At 40.7% G+C, this 18,424-nt stretch overlaps 1 protein-coding gene across 2 annotated transcripts in view; it reads left to right on the top strand.

Annotated features, from left to right (window-relative positions):
* The window catches only part of LOC132830139 (potassium voltage-gated channel subfamily KQT member 4-like), a 633,387-nt gene that overhangs the window by 480,740 nt on the left and 134,223 nt on the right, over positions 1 to 18,424 (top strand). For both annotated transcript variants that reach the window (XM_060847647.1, XM_060847648.1), the window contains exons 6-7: positions 5,593 to 5,703; positions 14,223 to 14,318. In XM_060847647.1, coding sequence (XP_060703630.1) covers positions 5,593 to 5,703; positions 14,223 to 14,318 — 207 coding nt within the window. The remainder of the gene's footprint in view (positions 1 to 5,592; positions 5,704 to 14,222; positions 14,319 to 18,424) is intronic.

The raw sequence follows: 18,424 nt of genomic DNA, 5'->3' as shown, positions 1-18,424 counted from the left end.
TCTAGTAGCCTGTTTCTCAGTATTATCCCCGACAACATTGTCTTTTTTCAGTGTGAATACTGACAAAAAATATTCATTTAGCGCTTCCCCATCTCCCCTGACTCCACGCACAACTTCCCATTACTATCCTTGATTGGCCCTAATCTTTCTCTAGTCATTCTTTTATTCCTGATGTACCTATAGAAAGCTTAGGGTTATCCTTGATCCTACCTGCCAACGACTTCTCATGTCCGCGCTTGGCCCTTCTTAGTCCATTCTTCAGGTCTTTCCTGGCTAATTTGTAACTCTCTATCACCCTAACTTAGCCTTCACGTCTCCTCCTAACATAAGCCTTCTTCTTCCTCTTGACAAAAGATTTGATTTCTTTAGTAAACCACATTTCTCTCACTCTACCACTTCCTCCCTGCCCGACAGATACATACTTATCCAGGACACACAGTTGTTGTTCCTTGAATAAGTTCTACATTTCATTTGTGCCCATCCCTTGCAGTTTCTTTCCCCATCCAATGCATCCTAAATCTTGTCTAATCGCATTATAATTGCCTTTCCCCAGCAATAACTCTTGCCCTGCCATACATACCTATCCCTTTCTATCACGAAAGTAAACATAACCAAATTGTGGTCACTATCACCAAAGTGCTCACCTATCTCTGAATCTAACACCTGGTCAGGTTCATTACCCAGTACCAAGTCCAATGTGGCCTTGCCCCTTGTTGGCTTGTCTACATAATGTGTCAGGAAACTATCCTGCAACGTTAGAGAAAAACTGACCCATCTAAAATACTCGAACTGTCGTATTTCTCGTCAATATTTGGAAAGTTTAAGTCCCCCATAACAGTTACCCTGTTACTCTCCCTCCTATCCAGGGAATTATGTTTGTTAGCCTTGCCTCTAAATCTCTGGAACAATTCGGAGGCCTATAGAAAACTCCCAACAGGATAATCTCTCCTTTCCTTTCTAACCTCAGCACATATCACCTCAGTAGACGGATCCTCAAATGTCCTTTCTACCATCGTAATACTATCCTTGACTAACAATGCCACACTTCCCCCTCTTTTACCATCTTCTCTGTTCTTACTGTATCCAATATCTGAAACCCTCCCTCCTGCGCCATCCCTGTAGCCACGTGTTCAACTACTCTGTCTCTCTATTCCTCGCCTGTGTAGCACGCGGCATAGGCAACAAACCAGAGATAAAAACTCTGTTTGTTCTTGCACTAAGCTTCCACCCGGCCTCCCCTGAATGTCTGCCTTAAATCCCCATCCCTTTTCCTAACTATGTTGCAAGTACCTGTGTGGACCATGACTTGGGCTGCTCCCCCTCCCCCTTAAGGATCCCGGAAACATGATCGGAGACATCACGAATTCTGGCACCTGGGAAGCAACATACCAACCGTGAGTCTCTCTCATCCCCACAGAGTCTCCTACCCATCCCCCTAACTATGGAGTCCTCAAAGACTAATGCTCTACTTATCTCCTCCCTTCCCTTCTGAGCAGCAGGGACAGACTCTGTGCCAGAGACCTGTACCCCATTGCTTACCCCTGGAAGATCACCCCCCACCAACAATATCCAAAACGATATACTTGTTATTGAGGAGAACAGCCACAGGGGATCCCTGCACTTGCAAGTCGGTTCTCTGTCCGTCCCCTGACTGTAACCCATATGCCTATTTATTGCATTTGAGGTGTGACTACCTCCCTGTAACTCCTCTGAATAACCCCCTCTGCCTCCGGAATGATCCAAAGTTCATCCAGTTCCAGTGCCCTAACACAGTTTTCGAGGAGGTGGAGCTGGGTGCACTTCATGCAGATAATGTCAGCAGGGACACGTGTGGTGACCCTTACCTCCCACATTCTGCAGGAGGAACATTCAACTGCCCTGCATCCACACCAGGAATCAACCTGGTGAACCTCCTCGGCACTGCTTCCAAAGTGGGTTTATCCTTCCTCAAGTAAGGAGATCAGAACTGCGCACAATACTTCAGGTGCAGCCTCATCAACACCTTGAACAATTGCAGCAGAACCCCTCTTCTCTTAAATTCAATCCCTCTCAAAATGAAAGCCAATATTCCATTTGCCTTCCTGATTACATGTTCCACCTGCAAATTTCCTGTTTATATCTGTTAGCCAGGGCTCCCTGATTGGCCCAAGTCAATAACCCCAATCAAGGATCTCATAGTCAATGAGATCCACTTGGCCCTGGTTCCAATCACTACAGGATATGAATCAGATTTTGTAACTGCATTAACTTTGCAACAGTCCACACATAATTACTGGATACCATCTGGTTTTGGTACCACCATTTGGCTTCATTTGCTGCAATTCACTCCAATTATGTCATCTCTGAGTATGCTTTCAATCTCTTTTTGAATTTTAAAGGGTTAGGGCTATTGCTTAATTAGAACAGCATTTTCTATATGGACACAATGCATAATCAATTTGGTACTTTCAGCTTATTCCCATATACCTCTCCTTGTGTTTGTAATAACTCTTTCAAAACATGTTAAATTTCCTCTGGGATTTAACTCAATGGAACACTACTCTTCACTATTCTCACCTTATAAAATGAAACACGACTCTACACTATTCACCTTATAGGATGGAACACTACTCTTCACTATATTACCGTTTTTTTCTGACAATACTCCTTCTGAATTGCATACCTCTTCATTTCTCACCATCAAAGATCAATTTGCTCCCACATCTCTTATTTCTTTACCTGCTCCTCCTGGTACACATGAGTAAGCCTTACCTATGCAAATAAATTCTTAAGAGATCTGGCACTTTCTAATCAACCAACCCCTAAGCAGGCTCTACGTTCTTTTGCAGGTCTTTTGCTTCCCCTGAGCTTTTCTTTACCTCTTTAACAAAGCCCATTACGTATCCTGTTTTCCCACATCCATCTTCCCAGTACTTTTTTTTAAACCAGTAACACAGCAACTTCAAGACACTTTAGAACAATGAAAGCAAATGAGGTTTTTTTTCCTTCTCTTTCCCCGTCCTTTTTAACTTGTGGTAAACTATCTTTACTATCCTCAATGAGATCTCCTTTTCCTTTACATGAAGATTTCTCTTTTCCCCAATTTCAGATGAAATTGATGTCAGAAGCCAAACTTTGATGTTATGAACCAACTCATCATCATCTGCCATTTCAGCTGCTATTCTTGCAGTTTTTAGCACTCTTCCACATGAGTTCTCACTACTTCAGGAAGTGAATTTATTATCTCCACTAAAATATCAGTCTCTCTAAGAGAGTCATGTGTTTGACCTATTTTCAATGCCCTTATCCACCCATCAAAGTTGTTTCTTTTAATCTTTTAAACTCAGTGTGAGTTTGACCAGGTTCCCTCCTGAGATTCCTAAAACCTTGTCTGTAGGCTTCTGGCACTAGCTTATATGTATTTAAGATAATTTTTTCACCTCATCATACTCCCCAGTTACCACCTCTGATAATGATGCAAACACCTCACTAGCTCTACCTACCAACTTTGATTGAATCAACTATGCCTACAAACCAATGATCATTTGTTTTGCCCCTTACTCAAATGAAATGATAATAGCTTCTATATCCTTATCGTTAACCTTGGTAATGGTTGGGCGTATTTAAACAGATTCCCATCAGGCTTTTGGCTACAATAGATTTGCTGTTTATCACTGTCCTCATCACTAATCCTACCTTTTATCTCTACCTCTGTCATTTTAAGTCAATTTTCATTTATCAGATGCTGAGAAAGGGTCACTGGACCTGAAACTTAACTTTGATTTCTCTTCATAGATGCTGCCAGACCTGCTGAGCTTTTCCAGCAATTTCTGTTTTCTTTAGTGAATAATCTTGCTTAGCTGGTTATAAAGATAATCTATTTCAACTGGTGGGGGAATTCTAGAACTAGGGGATGCAATAGAAAGGCCCCAGCATTAAGAAGAGATCTTAAGGGAAGAACTTATATACACGATAAGTTGTAGATGATTGGAACACTCTTCCAAATATGGTGGTGGATGGCAGATCAGTTGTTAATTTAAAATCTTAAATAGATTAAGTTTTTTTAAGCAAACTTATTAAGGGAGAGGGGCTGAAGGCATGTATATGGAGTTAGACCACAGATCAGACATAATCTGACTGAATAATAGAACATGCTCAAAAGGCTGAGTAGTCTACTCCTGTTCTCATGTTCCTATGTTTGTTTGAATTTCTTTATCTTCTAGTTTGTAAAGTTTCTGAAATACCCTAATCCTTTTTATTTCATGCTTCATTTTCAATAAGTGTGATTCAACAATACTCATCTGGATAACTATTTGGACAAAACCACTATCAATTAAATTTCCCTGAGTAGGCATTTCTATCAATGTAAAATAATTTGCACTTTCCTTGTACATTGAAATGTAAAAGCATTGACAACTGAGCCTTTATCAGTGCTCATTTTTAAAATTACTATATTTCAGAGCAGAGATTAGCATTTTATGTTCTTTCTGAGGAAATTGTTTACCTCACAACATACAGATTACCTCTGTTTAGTTATAGGTTAGTCTTCTGAGTACAGGACCTATTTTTGAGGAGAAAGTGAGGTCTGCAGATGCTGGAGATCAGAGCTGAAAATGTGTTTTTCCAGCAGCACATTTTCAGCCCAGGACCTATTTTTCCATTACGTCAGAGAGTACATCGCACGGCCTTGTGTGAAGAAAGCTTTTTTTATCTCTAACTTCTTCATCCCATTATCTTAAGTGATTTCCCTGTCCCACTCTGACCAACACTCTCAGTATCTCCAGGTTTTCTCACCTTTCTTCTCTATCAGCAAACCATTTAACATTGACTAAAGTTAAATTTGACAACAGATTTGGAGTCTTGTTTTAATCGCAGAGGTGTTATGGGTGCATTAGGAGTCCATTCAGCTTACTGTGCCTGCACTGGCACATTTAATGAGCTTCATTACCGAGTGCTAATTTCCTGCTTTTTAACATCGACTTGCACACATCATTTTTATCCAAATAATTATCCAATACCCTCTTCAAGGCTTCTAATAGGCTGCTCAGTTTTCATATGTACAGGTCTTAAGACCATCCAGTGAGTAAAGCAACAGCTTGCTGCAGATTTGTTTTGGATTTTTCAGTTTGGTTCAGTTTCTTCAATCCTATGTTGCACCAACACTATTCCACTCTTACTGTACTTTTCCCAATGCGGTAAGATCAGGTCCAGGTTTTTAATAGAAGTCAGTTCACATTCTTGTCAGTGAGTATTAACAATTTTCATTAAATACACACACTTTGTATAGGGGACCATAAGAGAAAACATCTCTGGAGCCTGATCCACTTCCACGTAACCTGATATCATTTTGATTTGGCTCCTGATGCACATGCTCAGTAGCAATTATTAGATTAAAGGTCTAGTTAACCTTTTACTCCACACCCAGTTTGGAGAAGAAATCTGGCTGCAAAGTACCACAGAACAGTAAGAGCTGGTGTCTGCCTGACCAGTTATTGTGCGATCCCTAATCTTACTCAGCCTGGTTAAGATGATCAGACTACTTGAGGTGGAAGAATAGATTTAAATGAATTACAAGACCCATTTTTTGAAAAAATCACTTCTCTCATTTTGCAGGTTACACTAACAACAATCGGCTATGGTGATAAAACTCCACAAACATGGCTTGGTCGAATGCTGGCAGCAGGATTTGCACTATTAGGAGTCTCTTTCTTTGCTCTACCAGCTGTAAGTATATAATACACATGTTCTAAAAGCTGATCATATTACCTTCATTAGGACAATTCACAAAAAATACAAAAGAGAAGGGAAAATAATCTTTATACTAAATGAGAGGAGATTGTAGATTGGTTGGCAATTCAACTTTCATTAGTAAAGGCATTGCAATGGAAAGTACACAAGTTAATGATGACTGTTAGTTGTAAGAGGCCACATCTTCTTTTATTGTGGACTGTGAACTGAAAATCAAGAAAAATGGAAGTTGCCTTTAAAAATTGGAAGATTGTATAAGTAGGTTTTTGCAGCTGGGAAAATGCAAGTGAAACCCATTGAGAGACAATGATATATCTTTATCTTTTGGTAACATTCAGTTCAGATGAATTGCCACCACTTGTGGGATCGTAAGGGTTCAGTGTAGCAAAAGCCCTATAAATGGTCAGGGTTTACCTTAATACAGATTATGTGAGGAGAATGAAAAGAAAGAAACAAGGAAACCTTCAAAAATTACAGTTAGTGAAGAAACCTCTTGTGGTTTGTTTTTGTCCTGAAGGGCACCTCCACATGAGGATCTGTTTAAAGTTTATTATAAAATAAGCAGGTTGACTCTGATTAGTCAATGCATGGCTCTAAGAAATGAACAAAAAAATGGCCGTCGCCTATTTTGTGGCGTTGAAATGGGTGCAGTGTGGTTACTTGTTCTTTCTATCTGTAAATAAGAACATAAGAACTAGGAGCAGGAGTAGGCCATCTGGCTCATTGAGCCTGCTCAGCCATTCAATAAGATCATGGCTGATCTTTTTGTGGACTCAACCCACTTACCCACCTGCTGACCATAATCTTTATTGTTTAGAAATCTATCTACCTTCGCCTTTAAAAACATTCAACATTTAACCTCAACTGCTTCACTTGGCAGGGAATTCCACAGATTCACAACCCTTTGAGTGAAGAAGTTCCTCCTCAACTCAGCCTGAAATCTGCTCCCCCTTATTTTGAGGCTATGCCCCTGAGTTCTGGTGTCACCCGCCAGTGGAAACAACCTCCCTGCTTCTATCCTATCTATTCCCTTCATAATTTTATATGCTCCTGTAAGATCACCCCCTCAGCCTTCTAAATTCCAGTAAGTACAGTCTCTGTCTACCCAATCCCTCCTCATAAGCCAACCTTCTCAATTTCAGAATCCACCTAGTAAACCTCTTCAGTACCACTACATCCTTTCTCAAGTAAGGAGATCAAAACTGTACACGGTACTCTAGGTGTGCTCTTACCAACACCCTAAACAGCTGCAGCATAACCTCCTATTTTTAAACTCCATCACTCTAGTAATGAAGGACAATATTCCATTTGCCTTCTTAATTACCTTCTGCACCTGTAAACCAATTTTTGGTGATTCATGCATAACGACACCCAGGTCCCTCTGCATAGCAGCATGCTGCAATTTTTCACCATTTAAATAAAAGTCCATTTTGTTGTTACTCGTACCATTTGCCAACTTTGTATTCCATCTACCATACCCTTGCCCTCTCACTTAATCTGTCTTTATCTCTGTGTAGACTTTCAATGTCCTCTGGACACTCTCCTCTACCATTCATTTTAGTGTCATCTACACACGACACATGGTCACCAAAAGATTTTAGTGAACCAGATGGGTTTTTTCTAACAATCGACAATGGATCCATGGTCATTTCTAAGACTTCTAATTTCAGATTCTGATTGAATTCAAATTTCATCATCTGCCATGTTGGCATTCAAACTCTGGATGCCCAGAACGTTACCTGAGGTTTCTGGATTAATAGTCCAGTGATAAAACCACTAGGCCATCACCCTCCCCAATAACATGGCTCTGTATTTAATGTACGTAACTTTCAGCATACACAGCAAGATCTGACTAGTTGTCACCATAATCAATTTGCACACTCTGGATTATTTAGTAAGTTAAATTCATTTAATGTTGGTCATTATTTTATAAATTTTACAGACATGAGTTGTTTGGGTACAGTCAGCACCATTCTTGTTCTAAACTGTCAAAGGATATGTTCTTTGATATGATATGCCATGTTCTTTGGAAATTACAGTTTATGTACATTGCATCACGTCGGCACTGAAATTCATATACCACATTACTCATTTGTGTGATGGACAGATGTCGTTTTAGCTGGATGGCAGCATCCTGTTAAGGGAAAACAGGATTGAATGACCTACTCCTGCACCTGTTACGAGATTAAACTTACAGGGAACATACAAACTGATTTTAAACTTTTTATAGATACATGAAGAGAAATGTGCTGGTCCCTTACAGTCTGAAACAGGAAAAGTTATAATCATGAACAAAGAAATGGCAGATCAATTGAATGCATATTTTGGTCTTTCTTCACATGGTGGGGGGTGGGGGGGAGGGGGGAGCTTATTTACATCTCAAAATGTTGTGGAACACAGGGCATAGTGAGAGGGAAGAACTGAAGGAAATCATCAGGAATAGAGAAATGATGGAATCAAAGGTTGTTAAATTCCCAGGGCTTGATAATCCACATCCTACAGTACTGATGGAAGTGGCCCTAGAAATAGTGGATGCACTGTAAATTTTTGAGTCCTAATAATAAAATCCCAATACAGCTATGTGACTGTTTATTTTGAAATTTTAACCAATAAGGCAACAGGAGACTGGTGCAGAAAGTCAGGAAGTTTGTAACAAATTATAGAATTACAAAATTACATTCTGAGTGGCCTATGCTTAGCTAGACCTACTGCTCACCAATCAAAGGGATGTATGATGAATTTCTAATTGACTCTTAAGGGTTATGGGCATTGACTGCTGACACTTCTCACTATCTCCTGACTGGTTCCTCAGGTTGTCAATTATCCATGTGTGCATCCATGAGTTTGTTATGGCCGTTTTACTGAAATAGAAGTTCTTTGCTTCTTACTTAAAAACAAACCAGAGACAAGTGTAATCTGGCCTCAGTGATTGATGTCTTGAGTTCATGGCTCAATCTTCAATTAATTGGTGAAGTTCCCACTTAATCAGACATTTACTTATCACCGTTTGTTTCTCCCTGTTTGATCCTGCAGTGTGGAAAGTTTGGAAACAGTTTACATTCCTGACATTGCCTTTATATAGAAGATCAGAAAATATGCTAATTTTGACAAAATGTTAAACAGGATGTGTTAAAGAGTAAGGGTTATATGATTACCACCTCGAACAACAAAAATAGAAATTTCTGAGAAGTTCAGCAGGTCAGAAGAATCTGAGGAGAGAAACAAAATTAATGTTTCGGGTCAGAACTGCTGAAGGTTTATTTTAGTATTACGAATACGTCGTTACAAAGCTTTCTCGAATACAAAGGTTATATATAGTCATTTACACTTTTTAATATACTAATACAAGGGCACAGCTATGTTATGATTCCTTGATGAGGACTGACAAGCTGGGAGAGCACTATGTCTCATGTTCAACCTTGGAGCTGTTGATCTGAAACTAAACAGATGTCTGTCTGTCTTGCAGCAATAAGTCTAAAAGATTATTGTCTTCATTCTGATTGCAATCCCATTGTGTGTTTCTTTGTCAAATGAAACTGAGAAAACTCAAATGATGTTAAAATGTCGAATTCTACATTGGCTATATTTAAGAAGACTGCATATGTCAGAATAATCAATTAATATATTGATTATGTGATTACAATTAAACAAAATTGGCCATAAGATGTAACTTCTAAATGCCAGTTTCCTTGCTGATCCTACATCATTCAGAGTTATCTTTTTATATTCTCTTAACTATGGGTTGGAGGGTAACTAAAATAATCCCACCATTAAAAAGGAGGTAGAAAGAAAACAGGGCATTATGGACCAGTTGGCATGATATCAGTAAGAGGGAAAATACTAAGATTGATGATAAAAGATTTAGTAGCAAAGCATTTGGAAACGATGAAAAAATTGGACAGCACGGATTTACAAAAGGGACATCAAAACAGACTAATGTTTTGAGGATGTAACTCCTAGAATTGATAACAGAGACCTTATGGATGCGGTTTACATGGACATTCAGAAGCACTTCGATAAGATCCTACGTAAGACATTAGCATGTAAAATTAAGGCACGTGGGATCGGGTAGCGATCTGACAGGTTGAGAAAAAAATGCAGTAGGATTAAATAGGTCATTTTTCAAGTGGCAGCCAGTGCCTATTGAATACTGCAAGAACCAATGATTGGACCCTTGTTATTCACAATATATATTAATGAGTTAGATGAGGAAATAACATGAAATATCTCCAAGTTTGCAGATGACACAAAGTTTGGTGGGCAGATGAATTATGAGGAGGATGCAGAGATTGGACGAGTTGGATGAGTGGGCAAATGCATCACAGATGATCTATAATGTGGATAAATGTGAGACTATCCATATTGGTTAAACAAACAGGAAGGCAGATTATAATCTGAGTAGTGATAGATTTGGAAAGGGGGAAGTGCAACAAGACCTGAACTCCCTTGTTCACCATTTACTGAAAGTAAACACACAGTATAGCAGGTGGTCAAGCAAGCAAATAGTATGTTGTTCTTTATAACAAGAGGAGGGATTTCTTGCTCCGTCAAGGACCTTAATGAGACCACATCTGGAGTACTGCGTTGTGTGACATAATGGTTCCCTCTTCTGAGGAATGATGATCTGACGGTGGAGGGAATGCAACGAAGGTTTACCAGACTCTTTCATGAGATGATAGACTCATGTAAAAGCAAGACTGGATTGATTAGGACTGTATTCACTGGAATGAAGAAGAATGAGTGGCACTCAGATTGAAACATATACACTTCTAACAGGTAAAGACAAGGTAAATGCAGGAGGGCCATTGCCAATGCCCAGGGAATCCAGAACTAGAGGTCAAGGTCAAAGGGTATGCAGAAAGCCATTTAAAACTGAGATGAGGAGAAATTTCTTCAGAGTGTGGTGAGCCTGTTAAATTCTCTGTCACAGAATGCAGTTTAAGTCAAACATTAATTTTGTTTTCAAGAATGAAATAGAAATTGTTCCTATGGAGAAAGGGATCACAGGATATGGGGCAAAAGCGGGAACTCGGTACTGAGTTGGATGATCAGCTGTGATTACATTAAATAGCAGAGCACGTTCGAAGGGCCAATTGCCCTACTCCTACCCCTGTTATACGTATTTCTATGTCTATGTAAACATCTGATCAGCAAGGTTTTGTGTGAGGAAAGTTGTGTCTCACAACCATGATTGAACTATTTGTGGAAGTTACCAAAAAAGGTTGATGATGACAGAGCAGTAGATGTTGTTTATTTGGATATTAGTAAAGCCTTTGACAAGGTTCTGCATGGTAGATATATTAGTAAAGTTAGGTCACATTGGATTCAGGGTGAGTTTGCCAATTGGATACATAATTGACTTAAGGGCAGAAGACACAGAGTAATGGTAGACGGTAGCTTTTCGGACTGGAGGCCCGTGACCAGCAGTGTTCCACAGAGACTGGCTCTGGGTCCTTCTTTTATTTGTCATTCATGTAAATGATTTGGATGAGAATATAGAAGGCATGGTTTGTAAGTTTGGGGATGACACCAAAGTTGGTGGCACAGTAGACAGTGAAGGAGGTCTTCTAAGACTACAAAGGAACTTGATCGAATGGATCAATGGGCTGAAAAATGGCAGATGGAGTTAAATCTGGATAAAAGTGAGGTATTGCATTTTGGTACAACAAACAAGGGTAGGGCATATACAGTTGATGGTAGGGCCTTGTGGTGCAGGTACATAATTCTCTAAAGTGTGTGTCACGTATGGAAAGACAGGGTTTGAGCATTTGGAAAGACAAGGTTTGATTAGGGATAGTCAACATGGCTTTGTGCATGGGAGATCATGCCTCACAAATTTGTTAGAGTTCTTTGATCAAGTGATCAAGAATTTGATGGGGCAGATCAGTAGACGTAGTCAGTATAGAGTGGTGCTGGAAAAGCACAGCAGGTCAGGCAGCTTCCGAGGAGCAGGAAAATCGATGTTTAGGGCAAAAGCCCTTCATCTATTCCTGATGAAGGGCTTTTGCCCAAAACATCAATTTGCCTGCTCTTCAGATGCTGCCTGACCTGCTGTGCTTTTCCAGCACCACTCTAATCTAGACTCTGGTTTCCAGCATCTGCAGTCCTTGTTTTTACCTTTATGTAGTCAGTATAGATTTCAGTTAAGACTTTGATAAGGTTCCACATGGTATGCTGCTCTGGAAGGTTAAATTGCATGGAATCCAATGGATGCTGGCAAATTGGATACACAATTGGCTTGATGGTAGCAAGCTAAGGATAACAGTGAAAAAATACTTGCCGGATTGGAGGCCTGTCACTGGTGGTATGCCTCAGGGGTCAGTGTTAGTTATCTATTTCAATGACTTGAATGAGAATGTACAAGGCATGATTAGTAAGTTTGCAGATGACACTAGAATAGGTGGTATGGTGAACAGTGAGGAAAGTTATCAGAAATTACAGAAGGTCCTTGATCAACTGGGGAAGTGGGCTGAGAAATGGCAAAAAGAGTTTAATATAAATAAGTGTGAAGTTTGCATTTTGGAAAATCAAATCAAGGTAGGAGTTTCATGGTGAATGGTCAGGCCTTAAGGAGTGTAATGGAACAGAGGGATGTTGGAGTTCAGGTGTACAGTTATTTGAAAGTGGAGTCACAGGTAGACAGGGCAGTGAAGAACGCTTTTGACACACTGGCCTTCATCAGTCAGGGCATTGAGTATAGTAATTGGGAAGTTATGTTACAGTTGTACAGGACATTGGTGAAGCCGTACTTGGAGTATTGTATTCAGTTTTGGTTACCTTGCTGTAGGAAGGATGTTATTAAGCTGGGAAGGGTGGAGAATAAATTTACAAGGATATTGCCAGGACTCAAGGGACTGAGATCTCAGGAGACGTTGGATAAGCTAAGACTTTTTCTTTTGAGCGTAAGAGACTGAGATGGGATCTCGTGCAAGTGTATAAGATCATGAGAAGCATGGATAGGGTGCACTCAGTCGTTTTCCCAGGGTTGGGGAATCGAGGATGAGAGGGCATCAGTTTAAGGTTGAGGGAAAGAAAAAGGGAACCTGAGGGACAGCTTTTTACACGGAGGGTGATATGCATATGGAATGAGCTGCCAGCAGATGTGGTTGAGGTGGGTATATTAACAATATTTAAAAGGCATTTGGACAAATACATGGATAGGAATGGTTTTGAAGGATGTGGGCCAAGTGCAGGGAAGTGGGGTTAGCGTGGATGGACATTTTGGTCAGCATGGACCAGTTTGGGCCAAAGGGCCTATCTCCCTGCTGTAAGAATCTATGACTTTGTATAGACTGTAGGTTAAAAAGGCATTTGGCTCACTTGCCTCATTGCTCAGTCCTTTGAGGAAAGGTTAGAAGGTCATAGAGTCACAGAGTCCTACAGCACAGAGACAGGCCCTTTGGCCCAAACTGGTCCCTGCCAACCAAAATGTTCATTTTTAAGGCGAGAGGAGAGAGATTTTAAAAAGACGTAAGAGGCAATTTTTTACACAGAACCTGGTTCACGTGTGGAATGAACTTCTCGAAGTGGTGGATGTGTATACAATTACAATGTTTAAAAGACATTTGGATGGATACATGAATAGGAAAGGTTCAGAGGGATATGGTTCAGGAGCAGGCAGGTGGTTCTAGTTTAGTTTGGGATTATGTTCAGCATGGACTGGCTGGCCAGAAGGGTGTTGTATGACTCTGTAACTCTATGACTCTGAGTAACCATTACCCACATGATTTCTCCTCTCATGCAGTATAAATATTATTTTGTCTTTACTTTGTTATTTCTTACAAATTCTACTGCTGAGTGCAAGATGAAAAGCTTCATCAAAATGTGTTTTTATCACTTATTACTTCTACTTGGCTAGGATAGTCGACCCCAATGAGGCCATGGCTTAATAGACTACCCTTGTGTTGTTGAACCATACAAGATGATCCTAATTTTCAGTTTGATTTCTCAACTGAGGCAATGGCAATGTGAAGATACTATAACAGCCCTCAAACACTCTAGACTGCTGATGAGAAAAAACACACAAGGTTCTTGTGTCAATTACTATCTTGTGCACATTTGATGCTGAGTTTGTGTTTGTTTCTGCTGTCCCCATAGTCTGCAGTCACTTACAGTACAATGAGAGATGTCAAAATTAACCAGTTGAAGTAGGTATTTGAAGGATACAGGTTGTTCTGCTATAACGTGTGTTTTGTTGACGCAAATTCACCGTAACGTGACTGACAAATTAGGCATGATTTGGAGATGCTGGTGTTGGACTGGGGTGTACAAAGTTAAAAATCACTCAACACCAGGTTATAGTCCAACAGGTTTAATTGGAAGCACACATTGTAAAAGAACTACCTGTATTTGGCAATGTAGAATGACTCCAGTAAGATTAGCAACTTCAGGCAAGGAGGATAGAATCCAAACTTGCTAATCACAATGTAGAAAATGTCCAGTTTCAACCAATGTTGTATCTCAAGTAGTAATTGACTGTGATGTGTTGTCTGCAGGGAATTCTAGGTTCTGGTTTTGCTCTCAAAGTGCAAGAACAACATCGACAGAAACACTTTGAGAAAAGAAGAACCCCTGCTGCCAATCTCATTCAGGTAAGTGAAGAATTGCACACTCTGTCAGCATCATATGAGAGCACATTACAATCACAGCAAATACTTAAATGGTCAGGCAGTGCCATCATATTTTGTTACCATAGACTCAGTGCTAAAGAATGCACACAAATTTTGGGTGGGTTTTGATGTAGTGCAAGAAGAGCAATCTGGCAATCTGAATGAAGGAAAAGCTTTCATCTGTTAAACCCCAAACGTCTTCTGGAATCTATAACAGCTCAGCAGAAATAGTAAGAGACAGTAGGGACTGCAGATGCTGTAAGTTAGTGTCAATAGATTTGAAGCTGGAAGAGTACTGAAGGTCAGACTGCATCCAAGAAGCAGGAAAGTCAATGTTTTGGGTGGAAACCTTCATCAGGAGGGGGAGGGGAGCCCAGAAGAAGATTGAGAGAGTGGGGTGAGGCTGGGGTAAAGGGTAGGTGGGATGGTGATTGGTGGATGCAGATAGGAGGTTATTGTGATTGGTCAGTAGGAAGGGTGGAGTGTAACACTTGAGTAGGAAGATAGACAAGATAGAATAGTTCAGGGAGGTGAGGAGGAGGGGTGAGGCTAGACCAGATCTGACAGAGATTCACCTGCATGTCATCTAACCTCATCAATTGCATCTGTTGCTCCTGATATGGTCTCCTCTATATCGGGGAAGCCAAACACTGATTCAAGAACCAGTTTGCAGAGCACCTGTGTTCTGCACGCATTAACAAACCTGACCTTCCAGTTGCCATCCATTTTAATTCACCCTCCCACTCCCCTGACCATGTCCATCCTTGGTCTCCTCCACTGTTAGAGTAAAGACAAATGGAAGCAAGAGGAAAATGCCCTATGTTTCGCTTGGGGAGCTTACAGCCTCATCTCAAACAGACACACACAGACACAAGCATGCACACACATAAACACTCACACTCTCTGTCTCACACACACACACAGAAAATCTCTGTGACAGCCATAGCAAGTTGAAAGTTTCTATTTCATCCAATATGACACGAATACAAGTAATCAAAACTTGTTGCATCCGCTGTTTAAATTTAGTTAGATCTTGCGAAATATAACTATTGCTGTCCAGCTGAAATGCTTTACATTCTTGAAATCCTGAGGTGAAGGGTCAAAGTTTATATCACAGTAAATACAAAGAGTGAGAAGAATAGCAAGACTACAGTACAAATCAGGAGCCTTACATGTCTGTAAAACACAAGGGATGAGACACTGAGGGAACATAACTTTAAGAACTGACTGAAGTCATTGAGCTTCTTGAACCTGTATCACCATTCAGCTGGATTATGCCTGAACTTAACTTCACCAACCTAACTTTGTTCCATAATTTTTTGATACTTTACCAAATAAAACTTTATTTATTTCACTTTGAAGCTCCATTTGTCTCCAGATCCCCAACCATTTGAAGGAAAGAGTTTCTTATTTTTACTCCTGTATGTGCAAAAGTGCATTTTATTCTCATGCTAAATGATCTAGTTCAAGTTTTAGATCATATCTCTTTGCTCTTAATTCCTTCACTATAGAAACATATTTCTCTATCTGGCCTATCAAATCCCTTTAATATTTGAAATAGGAACTGATCAAGAATCTGAAATCATGTTTGATTTTGCTAGTGAGGATCTCATGAAAGAAGATATGTCTTCCTTTTTTTAGGTGCAGAATGTTGTTGGGAACTTGGTTGCTAAGTGCCAGCATCATATGGCTCCCAACAGATTTTTCCCATACGGTTGCTCCTGAACATATGCAGTCTTAAACTGGAGATTTCACCTTCATAGCAAGTTTTGAGAAGATTTGTAGCTCAGGTTGAGGTTCTGGATGTAAGTTTGCTCACTGAGCTGGAAGGTTTGTTTTCAGACATTTCATCACCATACTAAGTAACATCATCGGTGAGCCTCTGGTGAAGCACTGGTGTTAGTAACCTACTTTCTATTTATGATTTAGGTTTCCTTGGGTTGGTGCTGTCAGTTCCAGTTGAAATGCCATGCTTCTAGGAATTCTCATACATGTCTCTATTTTGCTTGACCTAGGATGGATGTGTTGCCCCAGTCGAAGTGGTGTCCTTCCTCATCTGTATGTAAGGATACTAGTGAGAGTGGTCATGTCTTTTTGTGGCTAGTTGATGTTCACCACTTCGACTGGGACAACACATCCATCCTAGGACAAGCCAAACAGCGACACACACGAGAATTCCTAGAAGCATGGCATTTCAACTGGAACTCTATCAACAAACCACATTGACTTGGACCCCATTTACCACCCTCTGAGAAAAAAACACAGAAATGACATCACCACAGCAAATGACATCACCAACACAAGGAAACCTACACACATAAATAGACAGCAAGTCACTAACACCAGTACTTCACCGGAGGCTCTCTGATGATATTACCTAGGATGGTGGTAAAATGTCTGAAAATGAACCTTCCAGCTCAGCGAGCAAACTTGCATCCATTTCACCTTCATTTTCAAGTAATTTGTGAATTCGATGACTTCAAGTTTTTCTATCTCCCAGTTAGCTAAGTGTTCATTTGTTGAATAGTTCAAAAGTGTGTTCCCTTCTTTGTAGCCTCTCTGCCTTTTCTGTCCCCGCATCCTCTCCCACCATCCTGATAGAACTTCCCTCTTTCTTTCACATCTATTGCAGCTTCACTCTCTCACCAACCCCTGTGCAGCTTCCCTCTCATACAATCCTCCCTGGTCGTGCAGTGTCCCTGTCTTTCCACAGTTCCCTTACAGCTCCAACTACCTCCCAGTCTCTCCGTCTCAGCCCCTCAATCTGTGGCCTTCCCATCTCGTTTCAACCCTGTTACAGGCTGATTATCTTCCCTGCTGTTCCCTTTCAGCAACATCCTGTTTCCCCCCATTTGCCTTGCAGACACCATCTCCTTTATCCCCTTGCAACCTTCCTGTGGGCCTGATATTTCCATGCAGCCATCCTTTCTCCCACTCCATCTGCTTTGGAGCTTCCCTGCCTTCCCCAGTCCCCACTTACAGATCCCACCTCCACCATCCCCTTTGCAGCTTCCTCTAAGCACCTTCCAGTGTCCCTCAAATCCTGGAGACAAGCAAGCGCCTTGCAAATATATGTCTTCCTCTCCAGTGGCTAGCTACCACCACCCCTGGCCTCCCAACCCCCCCCATCACTGCATCTCAGCTTCAGAATTCCAAAGTGCAGAGTGATGTCTGCTTTCTAGTTAATAGTAACAAAAGGTTATTATCCAGGCACTGCACATTATCAAGGCGTATCATGGTGGCTCAGTGGTTAGCACTGCTGCCTCACAACACCAGAAGCCCAGTTCAATTCCATCCTCAGGTGACTGTCTGTGTGGAAATTGCACATTCTCCCTGTGTCTGTGTGGGTTTACTCAGGGTGCCCTGGTTTCCTCCCACAATCCAAAAATGTGCACGTTAGGTCAATTGTCCATGTTAAATTACCCATAGTGTCCAGGGATGTATAGGTAAGGTGAGTTAGCCATGGGAGATGCAAGGTCTATGGAGATGGGATGGGTCTGGGTGGAATGCTCTTTGGAGCATTGGTGTGGACTCGATAGGTCAAATGGCTTGCTTTCACACTGTAAGGATTCTAATTCTGAAAGACTTAGTGTAAGAGAATTGTATTTAAAAGTAAGGTTGTTAGGCTGTAGTTGTACAGGGCATTGGTGACTCCACATCTCAACTTGCTGTATGTATTTTTTTGCTTCGATGTTTAAACATAATAAAGGTGATTAGGAAGAGATTTACTTAGATCAATGCCAAGACTGAGCAGGTTCTCTTATCAATTGATTTATTGTCCTGTGTACTAAAGTACAGTGAAAAGCTTTGTTTATGTGCAGTACATGCAGACAGATTTTATTAAGCGAGGGTGTACAGAGTAAAAAGACTTACACAGAGGCATCCAGGTTACATTGCACAAGGTGTGCACTAGGCGAGATCAATGTTAGCAGGATCAGCATTATTTGAGGCTCAAGAGTGCATTCATCAGTCTAATAATGGTCGGGAAGAAGCTATTCCTGAACCTGCTAGTGCGTGTGTTCAGGATTCTGTGTCTTCTATCTGACGGAAGAGGTTATAGAGATTATGACTGAGGTGCAATCTGTCTT

The sequence above is a fragment of the Hemiscyllium ocellatum genome, chromosome 30 (assembly GCF_020745735.1).
Source record: "Hemiscyllium ocellatum isolate sHemOce1 chromosome 30, sHemOce1.pat.X.cur, whole genome shotgun sequence".
Lineage (NCBI taxonomy): Eukaryota > Metazoa > Chordata > Chondrichthyes > Orectolobiformes > Hemiscylliidae > Hemiscyllium > Hemiscyllium ocellatum.
Note: the sequence above shows the minus strand (reverse complement) of the source record. Positions and strands in the feature narration are given on the sequence as shown.